At 47.1% G+C, this 10,922-nt stretch overlaps 1 protein-coding gene across 2 annotated transcripts; it reads right to left on the reverse strand.

The window, feature by feature from the left end:
• Positions 1–3,156: 3,156 nt before the first annotated feature.
• On the reverse strand, positions 3,157–10,922 carry FSCN3 (fascin actin-bundling protein 3). 2 transcript variants are annotated; one of them, XM_033099156.1, is made up of 7 exons: positions 10,571–10,922; positions 8,842–9,538; positions 8,397–8,515; positions 6,592–6,751; positions 5,960–6,130; positions 5,435–5,640; positions 3,157–3,334 (listed from the first exon to the last, which is right to left on the reverse strand). In XM_033099156.1, exons 1-6 carry the CDS (start codon positions 10,712–10,714, stop codon positions 5,435–5,437), a joined length of 1,497 nt encoding a protein of 498 aa, XP_032955047.1. In that variant the 5' UTR covers positions 10,715–10,922; the 3' UTR covers positions 3,157–3,334. The 2 variants fall into 2 exon arrangements, with proteins under 2 accessions (XP_032955047.1, XP_032955046.1); XM_033099155.1 differs by having other exon boundaries at positions 5,435–5,635; positions 10,571–10,876.

A 10,922-nucleotide genomic window follows, 5' to 3' on the forward strand; every position in this document is an offset into this window, starting at 1 on the left:
CAGCGGGCAGGCTCTCACACCGGCTTGGCCAAGCGGCTCGCTGCTCCTTCCTTCCTCGTCCTCCCTCCTCTGTGGGCCTTGCCTGGCCCTGCCCTGCTGCCCCTCCTGCTCATCCCCTGATGTGAGGGCCTGGAGAAGCCATGCCCACCCACTCTCACAGTGGCCTTACAAGGCCTCCACCTGGCACTAATAAAGACATTTTAAAATTAGTAGTAGTTCCTGTTGTCCATCGTGTTTTTCCCACAAGCACTCATACTCCCACCTTTACCTTATATCTAACAATTATAAACAGTTTGCCCTATCTATCTATCTATCTATCATCTATCTATCTATCTATCTATCTGTCTATCTATCTATCTATCTAATCTATGTATCTATCTGGTCTACCTATGTATGCATGTATCTATCATCTACCTAAATGTATTTATGTGTCCATGTAACTATGCATGTATGTATATACGTAGCTCTCTCGGTGTTTGGGTGCTCATACGCACACACCCCCCCCACCCCCCGATAGTGTATCATAGCACCTCACCCCTAAGTCCTCCAGCATGCGTCTCCAAAAACTAAGACACTTTTCTTACATTACTACATCTAAAATCTACAAGAATTCCTTAATTTAGAAAAGTAGACATTAATTTCTTAATTGCACATGTATTTCTTGCCCAGTAGCAGAAAGGAAATGCTGTTTTTCATATTCTGCTCGTCCCTTGATACGTGCTCCTGGGCCATGTTTGCTTGCTGCGTCTTGGCAGTAAGTTCCAAATCTATTCAATTGTGTCCCCTGCAGAGAAATCTCTAGGCTCATCCCTAGAAACCTTGGGATATAGGGAAAGATGATTATGGGGAAAGGGAGTGAAGGGAGGAGTATTTGAAATGGGGGATGGGCTGGTCCTGCCAAATTCTTTCCCTTTTGAAGAGCAGGGACGGAATGATGATGGTGCAAAATGGTAGGGGAGAGGGGCATGTTTTTTACCCCCACCTGGGACAGGTACTGGTCCAGAAATTGTCCTTTAAGAAGTCTGTTGATCATGAAACACTCTAGAACTATGCTGTGCAATAAGTAGCTACCAACCACATGTGGCTGTTTGAATGTAATTCAAAGTAAATAAAATGAGTAATTCATCTCCTCACTCACACTAGCCATATATCAAATGCCCAACAGTCACATGTGGCCTGTGGCTACTGCATTGGACGGTAAACATTATAGAACATTTCCATCAGCACAGGAACTCCTATGGGACAGAGCAGCTCTAGAAACTCTAAGGAGAAGAGAGCACACCCTGTCCCGTCCCGCCCTCTCTACCCTCAGGCTGGAGGCCCTGCTGGACAGACTGCCCAGGGAAACGGGCGAGACCGTGCGGGCTGACAATCTGCACAGCACAGTCCAAGAAGAAAACATTCGCTTCAGTGACAGGACTGACATCAGCCATGGAAGGAGCTGTCAGCTGACGGGCATTGTGGGGGCATGAGGGAGAAAGCACATGCGTGCGTGTGTGTGTGTTTCTCCATGCCATGCATGTCCACACATCTCAGCGTGTACATTATTTATGGAATGCTGAGGAAGAGGTCCTGCATTAAATGAACTCCAAGGTCCTATCTCTCTGAAGAATGTATTCTACTCCATCTGTGACCTGTTCTTGATATTCTCTAGGAAAGAAGGTGCCCTGGTCTCTAGTGTTCTCGTTCACTTAATTGGATTAAAATACTTACAAAATTCTTTTATAACTCTTGAGGAGAAACACACGTACAAAACCTTGAGGTCATTTTCCTCTATTCAAATGGAATCTCTCTCACCTCCTGGTTTCAGCTTTTCTTCTCAACGGCCTTAAACACCAGGCACTCATTATAACCTGGCACAATTTTCCCAAAGTGGGGGTGAGGCATCAGTGTTGGTATCTGAGAGCGGTTCAGCAGGAGTGCAGATGCTGCTTTAAATAATAATGAGTCAGAAATGAGAAAATGATTCCCTTTTCAACTTCTTTTCAATTCTGATTGCATCAAAGAGAAAGTCTTCATTTTGGTCCTGGTCTTCAAACCTCTGTAACAATTGTTAATGTTTTTTAACAGAGGGAAGGGAAGACTTGGGCTCTGAGCCTTGGGCAGGGAAGGGAAAATCTAACTAGGATTGATAACATCACTTTGTTTTCATTGTATTTATTTTTTATGGCCACTTTCTGGCAAGTGATTCTGGTCTTCCATTTTATGGTAGCATTTTTTATTTAAGATACTCTTTTCTAGGTTTTAAGCCAGCCCTGTCCATTGTTCTTGTGCATTTAGGTTAAAACGCCTTTGAAATACCCCTTGAAGAGAGCACATAATATCGTTAACTATTCTGTAAATCAACCCCTGCCTTGCTTTCTCTAATCTTCCTTACGTTCCCTCCTTCATTACAAACTCATAAAAGAAGCTGCAAAACTGTTTTTCTCTAGAGCATTTGAGATCTTTTGGCTCCCCAGCATATGTCGTCAAGTTTGGCTCAAATAAACTCATAAAAATTAAAAAAAATTCCTTTTTAAATAAATGTACTTAAGAATCTATGTCAATAAAAACATTAATAGGGCAGATGGCAGGTCGATAAATATCAAAGTTAGGAACACAGTACGACTGACAGTCACTTTGGAAGCTCTGTTTTGATGGAAAGAGTAGTGGACTTCAGCGTTCTTTCTGAAGAATTGATTCAGACGTCCCAGTCCTGGTACCTTTGGCAAATGACTCCAGCTCCCTATAAAAGGTGGGCAATGATGGGAAAGTACCTGTTGTGCCCAACTGACTGGATCGAAGGTAATAATAAGGTAGGATGACTGGTAAACTTCATGGGGTGTTGGGATGGTGGTGAGGAGGTAGGCTATACAGGCATATTGGGTTGTTACCATTATCCAGTGCCCTTAGGATTAATAATCCCTCATTCTTTCTAAACCAAAAGGACATTTAGTCATACCTGGATTCTGAATCCTTTGGGGTAAGGCTGACTCCATGGGATCACTGGGAAAAGTCTAGTGGTTCTGGTAGGGACAGAGTGGATCAATGGAAGAACTGATTACCGTTTGGTCTCCCCTCTTTTGGGTAGAACGTGGAGCAGTCTGGGACCTCAGTCTCACCGCCCCCGCCCCCATCCAGACCCCTACTATGTACTGAGTCAGATGCACACCAGGGTTTTGGGGGTGGCCTTTTGTGATGTATTATTGCTTGAAACAGGTGTTTTGCAAAACTGGGTAGGAAAAGTTGTGTAACATAATTCTTCTCATGGATCTTGACTCTGGAGTTCCTGTTCCATTCAGTGTAGTAGTTTCTCCTGGAGGTGTTGGATTTCAATAGTTGGCATCCCATTGATCTGGGGAGGGAAGGGGAAATAGAAACCTTCAGTCAGTCATTTGCTGATCTCTGGCTTTTAGGAAAAAAACTGGTAAGACCATGGGGGAAGAGAGAAGATAAAGTGAGTTGTCCTATTCTTAATGAGGTGAGTGATATTTTAGACATATGAAGTTAATTTATAGGAAAAGGCAGCAGAAATTATTTTTAAAAGTCAAATTAATGGTACAAAAATATCATTAGAGTTCATAGGGAGAATGCAGTCAACAGGTAAAATTTACTAAGAATTCAAACTGGATTGGGAAAGACCTTTGATAGAGTGAGAATGTACTGGGTGCCAGCCTGTTTACTAAGTATTTTGTAACCATTATCTCATATGACAATAATCCTATAAGGTAAATACTATATTCCCATTTTACCCATTAGAAACAGACTTTGAGAGGTTCATTTGCCCAAGGTCAAACAAGTTTAAAGGAATCTAATTAGAACCCAGTTCTGTGTCCAGAAATGAGCTCTTAACCACTACAATACACTGTCTAGAATTAGGGTTTCCAGGTGGGAATTCCTGCCGTTCTCAGGAGTTTTTTTCACTTTTTCTTCCCCAAATCCCAAGATATAAACTGTTTTTTGTTCTCCATGATGAATCATTTCCACAAAGTGGCGGCCGATACTACCAACCACCTGGGTTAAAGGAGCCAATTTTCCTGATTTCCCGACCAATTTTTCTTGGGATTCAGGAACAGAAAAGCGAAAAAAATTTCTGAGAACGGGTGGGAATTCCCGCCTGGAAACCCTAACTAGAATGTCAGGCTTAGAAGGAGCCTGAGAAGTCCTTCATGAACTAGATCACAAAACAGGCCCAGTGGGATTTCATTTTATTTTCTCCCAGTTTGGCCATAGTAAAGGGTTTGTGTAGAAAATTAGTAGAAAATGGAGGAAAGGAATCAACACATATTGGGGTCTATACCTAGGTTCATGCTGTCATTTAACCTTCACACAACCCTGTGAGGTAGATATCATTCCCATTTTCAGATAAGGAAACCAAGGCCTATAAATGTTAACACAATTTCTCTAAGGCTACAGAGCCTACAAGAACCAAGTCTTACTAGCTCTTGGGACCATAGGTCTATATGATATCAAGACCAAACTCTTTCTGCAACACCCTCATGACTTTTCAAGTCAGGAAAGGGAGGTAGATTGTGAAGGGGCAGGTCTAAGAGCGCTGAGGTGTCTGCCCAAGAGCTGTGAACGGGGCATGATGGCATGGAGGCAGCATTTGAGGAAAGCCAACTTAGTGTGAAGAACGGAGGAGGTGGGGCTGGGTCTCGGGGCCAGGAGCGCCGCTGGGGTCCGTCGTTGCAGAGCAGGCTTTTGATGAAAAGCCTGGAACCACTGGTGGTGACAGTGATTGGTGACGGTGATTTAGAAGGAGCAAGTGTTCCGGAGGCGATGTTAAGGAAGAGCCAAGAATGCTCAGAATTTTGTGAAGGGAACGAAAGGGAGGAAGGGAGATGGTGCTGGGGTCTTGAGCCTGAGTGTCTGAGAGGATGGCAATGCCCTAGACGGCCACAGGCACAGCAGGAAGTCACCTTTGAAGGGGAGGAGGCTGATTTTGAAGGGATGGCAGGATGAAGTCAACTGTCAATCAGGAAGGAAATGAGGTTAGAGTTCAGGAGAAGGTTAAGGCTGCAGATAAATATCTGGGAGCCATCAGCACCCCAGGGATTGAGAGGGTAAGGATAGAGGTTCATAGGGCAGCGACATGTCTTCAAAGTCACTTTTCCTGAAGAATGAGGCAAAAGTCTGCATCTTAGTGAAGAGAGACAGATACTTAGATACACCTCCTCCTGTCCCCTGCAGGCTTGCTTGTGTCAGTGTGGCATAACAGTGAGAAGTCTAGACCTGACTGCTCCTCTCTCTAGCATGGCTAGGGTTAGAGGCCGTGCGAGGAAAGGCACAGATGTGGAATAAATGTCTGGAGCTGATCAGGTTGTGGGACAGAAGTCAGCCCAGGGGACGTTCTGGTCTTACTCTCTCTCACATGCCTCCCACCCACCTCCCTTCTCCTCTTGCCCCTCAGCTCCTGCTCCCCCATGCCAGGCCCTTAGCCACTGCACCTTACCTAAAATTCCCAAATACACTCTTTGGTAATGTCCTCGCTGTCTGCAAACAGGGTGCCGCTTCGGTCGGATCGCATGTAGAAGCCATTGGGTGCTAGCACTGTAAGCTGGTTGCTCCCCTGAAGCTCGATGCAGAAGTTGAGGGCGAACTTTCCCCAAGGGCGGAAGGTGCCAAAGGATGTGATTGACCAGAAGGCCCCACCCTGTGCTGGGGAGGGAAGAGCTCGGGTCAGTGGACCATTCAGAAGGGGTGTCCTACAGCAGCGCAGCTCTGAGAAGGCTCACGGGAGACATGCCACCCCCTGGCTGTCTTGGCCTGCCCATGTTGGCAGATTCCCTCCATGGAAACGCAGGAGGGCTGGTTTCTGTTCCGCCAACCCACTGTGGGGGCCGTGAAATGTGAAAACAAACAGAAACTCTGCTTTTCCTTTTCTCATGAACAGACCCTGAGTGGCAGGCCCTGAACTCTGAGCTGGGGCGGAGGCACATGGCTAGACGTGAACTGAGGGGTGCGGGTGACTACTTACCCTGGAAGTGATAGATGCCCTGGCGGCAGGGCAGCAGGTGAATGCAGTCGGGCTGATCCATGTTGCACTGCATGAGGTCTTGTTCCGATGAGGTGCCCACGTATCCATACCGACCTCGCAACACGAGGAAGGGGCGGTTGGCTAATAGAATCCCAAATTCCTCATTCGGGCCTGAAAGACATGCAAGGAGTTATCTGGGTGGGTTGCCTCTAGATGCTTCCGCAGATGGAAGCAGGTAGGGAGGCACTAATTGCAGACAGGTGTTGTCAATATTTTAACATTTAGTGAACACCTACTGTGCGTCAGGTCTCATGTGAGGTACTTGTGGAATGTTTGTGAAAGCACTTAGAAATTTTAACACTCTTCCTTCCTTGGAGATATCTGAATCTATTTAACCTTCACGATAATCCTAGAGGCAGGCAAGTTGGACATCACCTCCATTGATAATGGGGACAATGAAACCCGGCTCAAGGAGGTGTTCTGCCCAAGTGACGACAAAAATTCAGTGACTCACCAAGTCTACAGACCCAAATCTTCTGACCCCAACTTCAGGGCTCGTTCCAGCATAGCCCAGCTCCCCCTGAAAGCATCTTGGACTTGGAATAAGCTGGCTGGAGGGCTGCTTAGCTCACCTGGAACAGTGGCATTGGACATTAGCAGGCTGTTTGGTGCGATACCCAAGAAGCGTCCGCTGGGAGACTGCAGGATGATCCTGCCGCAATTCCAGTGCATACGGAAGAAGGTGTCAGACTCCAGTGGGTGCCCATCAGCCATCACTGTCCTATGGCGCCTCTGGAGAAGATATTGGGAAAAGAAAAGGGAAGCAAGGAATGAAAATCTCACCTTTCTTCCCATCTTTTTTATTCCTAGACCCTCTTTCCCACATATCTCCAGTAGCCTTTTTCACTCTCCCAGGGTTTGCTCATGCTTTCAGATCCTTTTTGGAAAACATGTTGTTTTCTCAATTCTCCCACTTCCCCAGTCTGTACTGCATCCCAGAGCCCAATATCAAAAAGGAACCTGGATACCCCATCTGCAGAGAAATAAACCTCAGCCCAGACGCCAAAACTGCAAAACGAATCATAGACATAAAAGTGAAAGCTAAACTATAAAACATCTAGAAGAAAACATAGGAGAAATTCTTTGCAACTTTGAGACAGGTAATAATTTCTTGGGATAAGAAAGCACTAACTATTTGCAAAATGGCAAAATTGGATTTCATCAAAAAATTGGACTTCATTAAAACCTGTTGCTCAAAATATACTATTGAGCAAATGAGAAGGCAAGCCACAGACTGGGAAGGAACATTTACAAAACATAGATTAGGCAAAGGACTTGACCTGAGAACATATAAAGAACTATCATGACTTAATAATAAGACAAACAACCCAATAACAAATGGGCAAAAAAATGTGAACAGACATCTCACAGGGAAAATATATAAATGGCCAATAAGCACGTGAAAAGATGCTCTGCTCATACATTATTAATTATAAGCGAAATGCAAATTAAAGCCACAATAAAATGCCACTACACATCCATCAGAGTGGCTAAAATTATTATAAAAAGACAGGCAATTCCAAGTGCTGATGAGGATGTTGAGCTATTAGAACTCTCATACGTGACTGATGAGAACGTAAAGTGGTGTAGTCATTTTAGAAATCTACTTGACATTTTCTTTAAAAGTTAAACACACATTTATCCTATGACCCAGTATTTGCAATCCTCAGTATTTGCCCAAGATAATTGAAACATAGGACCACAAAAACACTCATACATGAACGTTCATAGCAACTTTATTCATAATAGCCCAAACTGGTAACAACTCAAGTGTTCATCAACAAGTGAATGGATAAACAAATTATGTTTGCGTTTGTGAATAATATGATGAAATACTGCTCAGCAAGGAAAAGGAATGAACTGCTGATACATGAAACATCATGAATGAATTCAAATACATTATACTCAGTGAAAGAAGCATACGTACTGTAATATTGTATGATTCTATTTATATGAAATTCTGGAGTAGGGAAATGGAATCCACAGTGACAGACTACCTGTCAGTGGTAGTGGGGAGGGCAAAGGTGGAAGGGAACTGACTGGAAAGTGGCAAGAGGGAATTTCTGTGGTGATGGAAATAGTCTCTAACTTGTGAAATGGTTGTGGCATGGTCGCATGGGCATATACATTTGTCAAAACTTACTGAACTGTACACTTAAAATGGGTGCATTTTATTATATGTAAATTATGTCTCAATAACGTTGAATTTTTTAAAAAGAGGCCCCGTTGGATGAAAATAGGCCCACTGGGTGAAAACTAATGTTTGACAAGAGTTCACCTCACAATCTGGTCATCTGACTTGAAGAAGAGAAAGAGTGTCCAGAGAGGGATTATACAGGGCTTAAGGGTTGTCTTGCTCAGAAAGCCAAGGCCTCACCTGGGCTAGGTAGCAGCCATTGGTTGAACGAAGCTGCAAGGCGTGGCTCTCCTTGTCACTTTCAAACTGGAACAATGACATTGGGGTTAAGTGCTCAAAGGCAGCATGCACCTCAACATCTGCAGAGGGAGAACAAGAACGTGTCAGAAGCCTGAGTCTCGTCTCACCCCCAGTCTCAGCCCCTCCTCCATGCTTTATGCTGGGGTTCCCTCTGCTTTCCCTCCTCAGCCCTCATTATCTGCTGCTGGAGAAGACCCAGACCGTGTCCCCCTAAAGCCCATGCCCCTGCTTTATCGCCCTTTCCCTTGGCACAGAGCAGCTCTTGGGACCCCGAGATCTTCCTGAGGAGCAGGTTCAAAGATCCTCACAGATCCCAAACACGTTTCCCTCTTTTTCATGAGCCAGCTCTCCCCCGCTCCGTGGCTGTGTTGGACTCTGCACTTGCCATAGATGAGGGAGAGGAACTTCCGAGACTTGGACCTGAGGCTGACCCAGGTCGGACAGCGCTGTAGGACGAACCACTCCTCGCCCCTGTGGGGACTGGAGCCCAGGCCCAGGAGCAGGTGTGTGCCCTGTGCGTACAGCATGCCTCCTTCTCCATCACTGAGTGCCACGCGACCTCCAGGCCGCACTTGCATGTGAAAAGCTGTCTGTGTTGAGGGTTGGGAGACCAGCCGGTCTAAGTGGGACAAGAAGAAGTGGGTAGAGGTCTCCAGGTGGTAGCATCCATCTTCAAAATGCAACAGGAAGCCACATTCCTTCAGGCAGGGAACTGGTGCGTCCACCCAGACTCGACACGTGGTGGGGTCAGCCCTGGCATAGCACTGGTTGAAGGGACTGTAGAGGATCACGTGGACATGCAGGGCTGGCCGGGGGGTCCACATGTGGTAAGCTGAGAGGACCCGGGAGTTGCAGAACACATCCTCACCATCAGACTCCAGATAACGACCACTGATTATGCACTGGAGGGTCCACTTGCCATTTCGGTGGAAACGGAGTAGGAAGCACCCATGGTGGCTGGTCCTCGGGCGGCCATAGCACAGACTGCCATCTGCCTCACACAGAAGGTAGAGGCCCTGCAAGCTCCTTAGTCGTACCACAGCCTGTGTGTCATGCTCATTGCTCACCAGGATCTCCCAGGTCTGGAGGCATTGGGAGGGAGGAGAGGGAACTCAGTGCTTCCAAGTGACTAGAGCAAGCAGTCCTACAACCATCACCCCAGCACGTTCACTGAGACCAACCTACTTCCTGTCCACGTCAGCCTCCTTGCTGTTGGCTCCTCCACTCTCTCACGCAACAGTAATCAAAAGATCTCAGGGCACCTCGAGCACTGGAACCACAGGGATTCTCAGGATCCCAACAGAAGTTCTAGATGCCCACCTCCTCCAGCTAACAGGTGAAACTCCCTCTCTCTCTTCCTTGACCACTTCCTTTAATACCTAATTTGCCAAGAAATGTTTGGGTTTAAGTCTTACTTCTCTCTTCCTCACTGTTGCCCCTGGATAGCACACTCAGCCAACACTTCCACTCCCAAAGGCCACCTCCCCAACATGACAGCGGAAAAGCAAGACCTCTTATAAGCAGGCCTGGGCTCCAGGGATGGGGTTGGGAGCCCAGACGGTTGAAATGCAATTGTTTGCTTCAGCTGTGATGAACCGTTATAATTGAGAAGACCTCGTTACTGCCTTACTACGTATGTAGTACCATCCTAGATGTGCCGACATCCCTTCCTGAGATAAGAACCAACTCTCCTTAGGGCTTCTAGAGTACCCCATTCTCAAACTATAACCTGGACAGAGACATAGGCCTTGCAGTAACTCCACTGCTCCAACTTCCCCTGGACGCCCACAATTCCGCCTTCTAGCCTGGGCTCTCCACCTGTCCTCTTTGTGATGACACAAGCACTCTGTGCTGGAGTGGAGGGTAGGTGGCAGCCAGAGCAAGCCAAAATAGTAAGGCCAGGGCTGAGGCTTCACCTGCTGGGATAGGTGTAGAGAGGGGCAGAGGGAGCAATGGAGACCCGTGAGCAAGAGCCTGGCATCGAAGCGTCTTGGCCCGGCAATGGCAGAGGCTAGGGAAGAGATTAGGTAGAGAGTGCACCCCCACCCCCACCCTGCACACACAGCTTAGTTAGCCACGGGAAAAACGGTCCCAGTACCGGTGTGCTTTGTTACCTGTCTCCGGCCCAAACCCCTGGCATCTGCAGTGACAGTCCTCTTATATGGCTCGTATGTCAGGTAGGATCCTGCCCAGCTGATGAGCCCGACCCTTAGGTCCTCCGGCTTGGGGTGTCTCGGTGTCCACTCCACCTCGTCCATGGGGCCGGCAGCACCACTGATGACTCCGTCCGGCCCAGCCTTCCCCCCGGTGGTGAGGTTCCACAGGCCATAGGGACCGGAATCAGGCCCAAGTACCCAGATGTTCCCAGGGGGGCTTTCCAGGCAGAGGCTGGCCTAGGGCGCAGCACCTCTGTGACCCGGAGGGCATTGTGACTGTGAGGGGTGCCTCTCACCCGTGGGGAAAGGG

This window comes from Rhinolophus ferrumequinum, chromosome 26, assembly GCF_004115265.2.
Source record: "Rhinolophus ferrumequinum isolate MPI-CBG mRhiFer1 chromosome 26, mRhiFer1_v1.p, whole genome shotgun sequence".
Lineage (NCBI taxonomy): Eukaryota > Metazoa > Chordata > Mammalia > Chiroptera > Rhinolophidae > Rhinolophus > Rhinolophus ferrumequinum.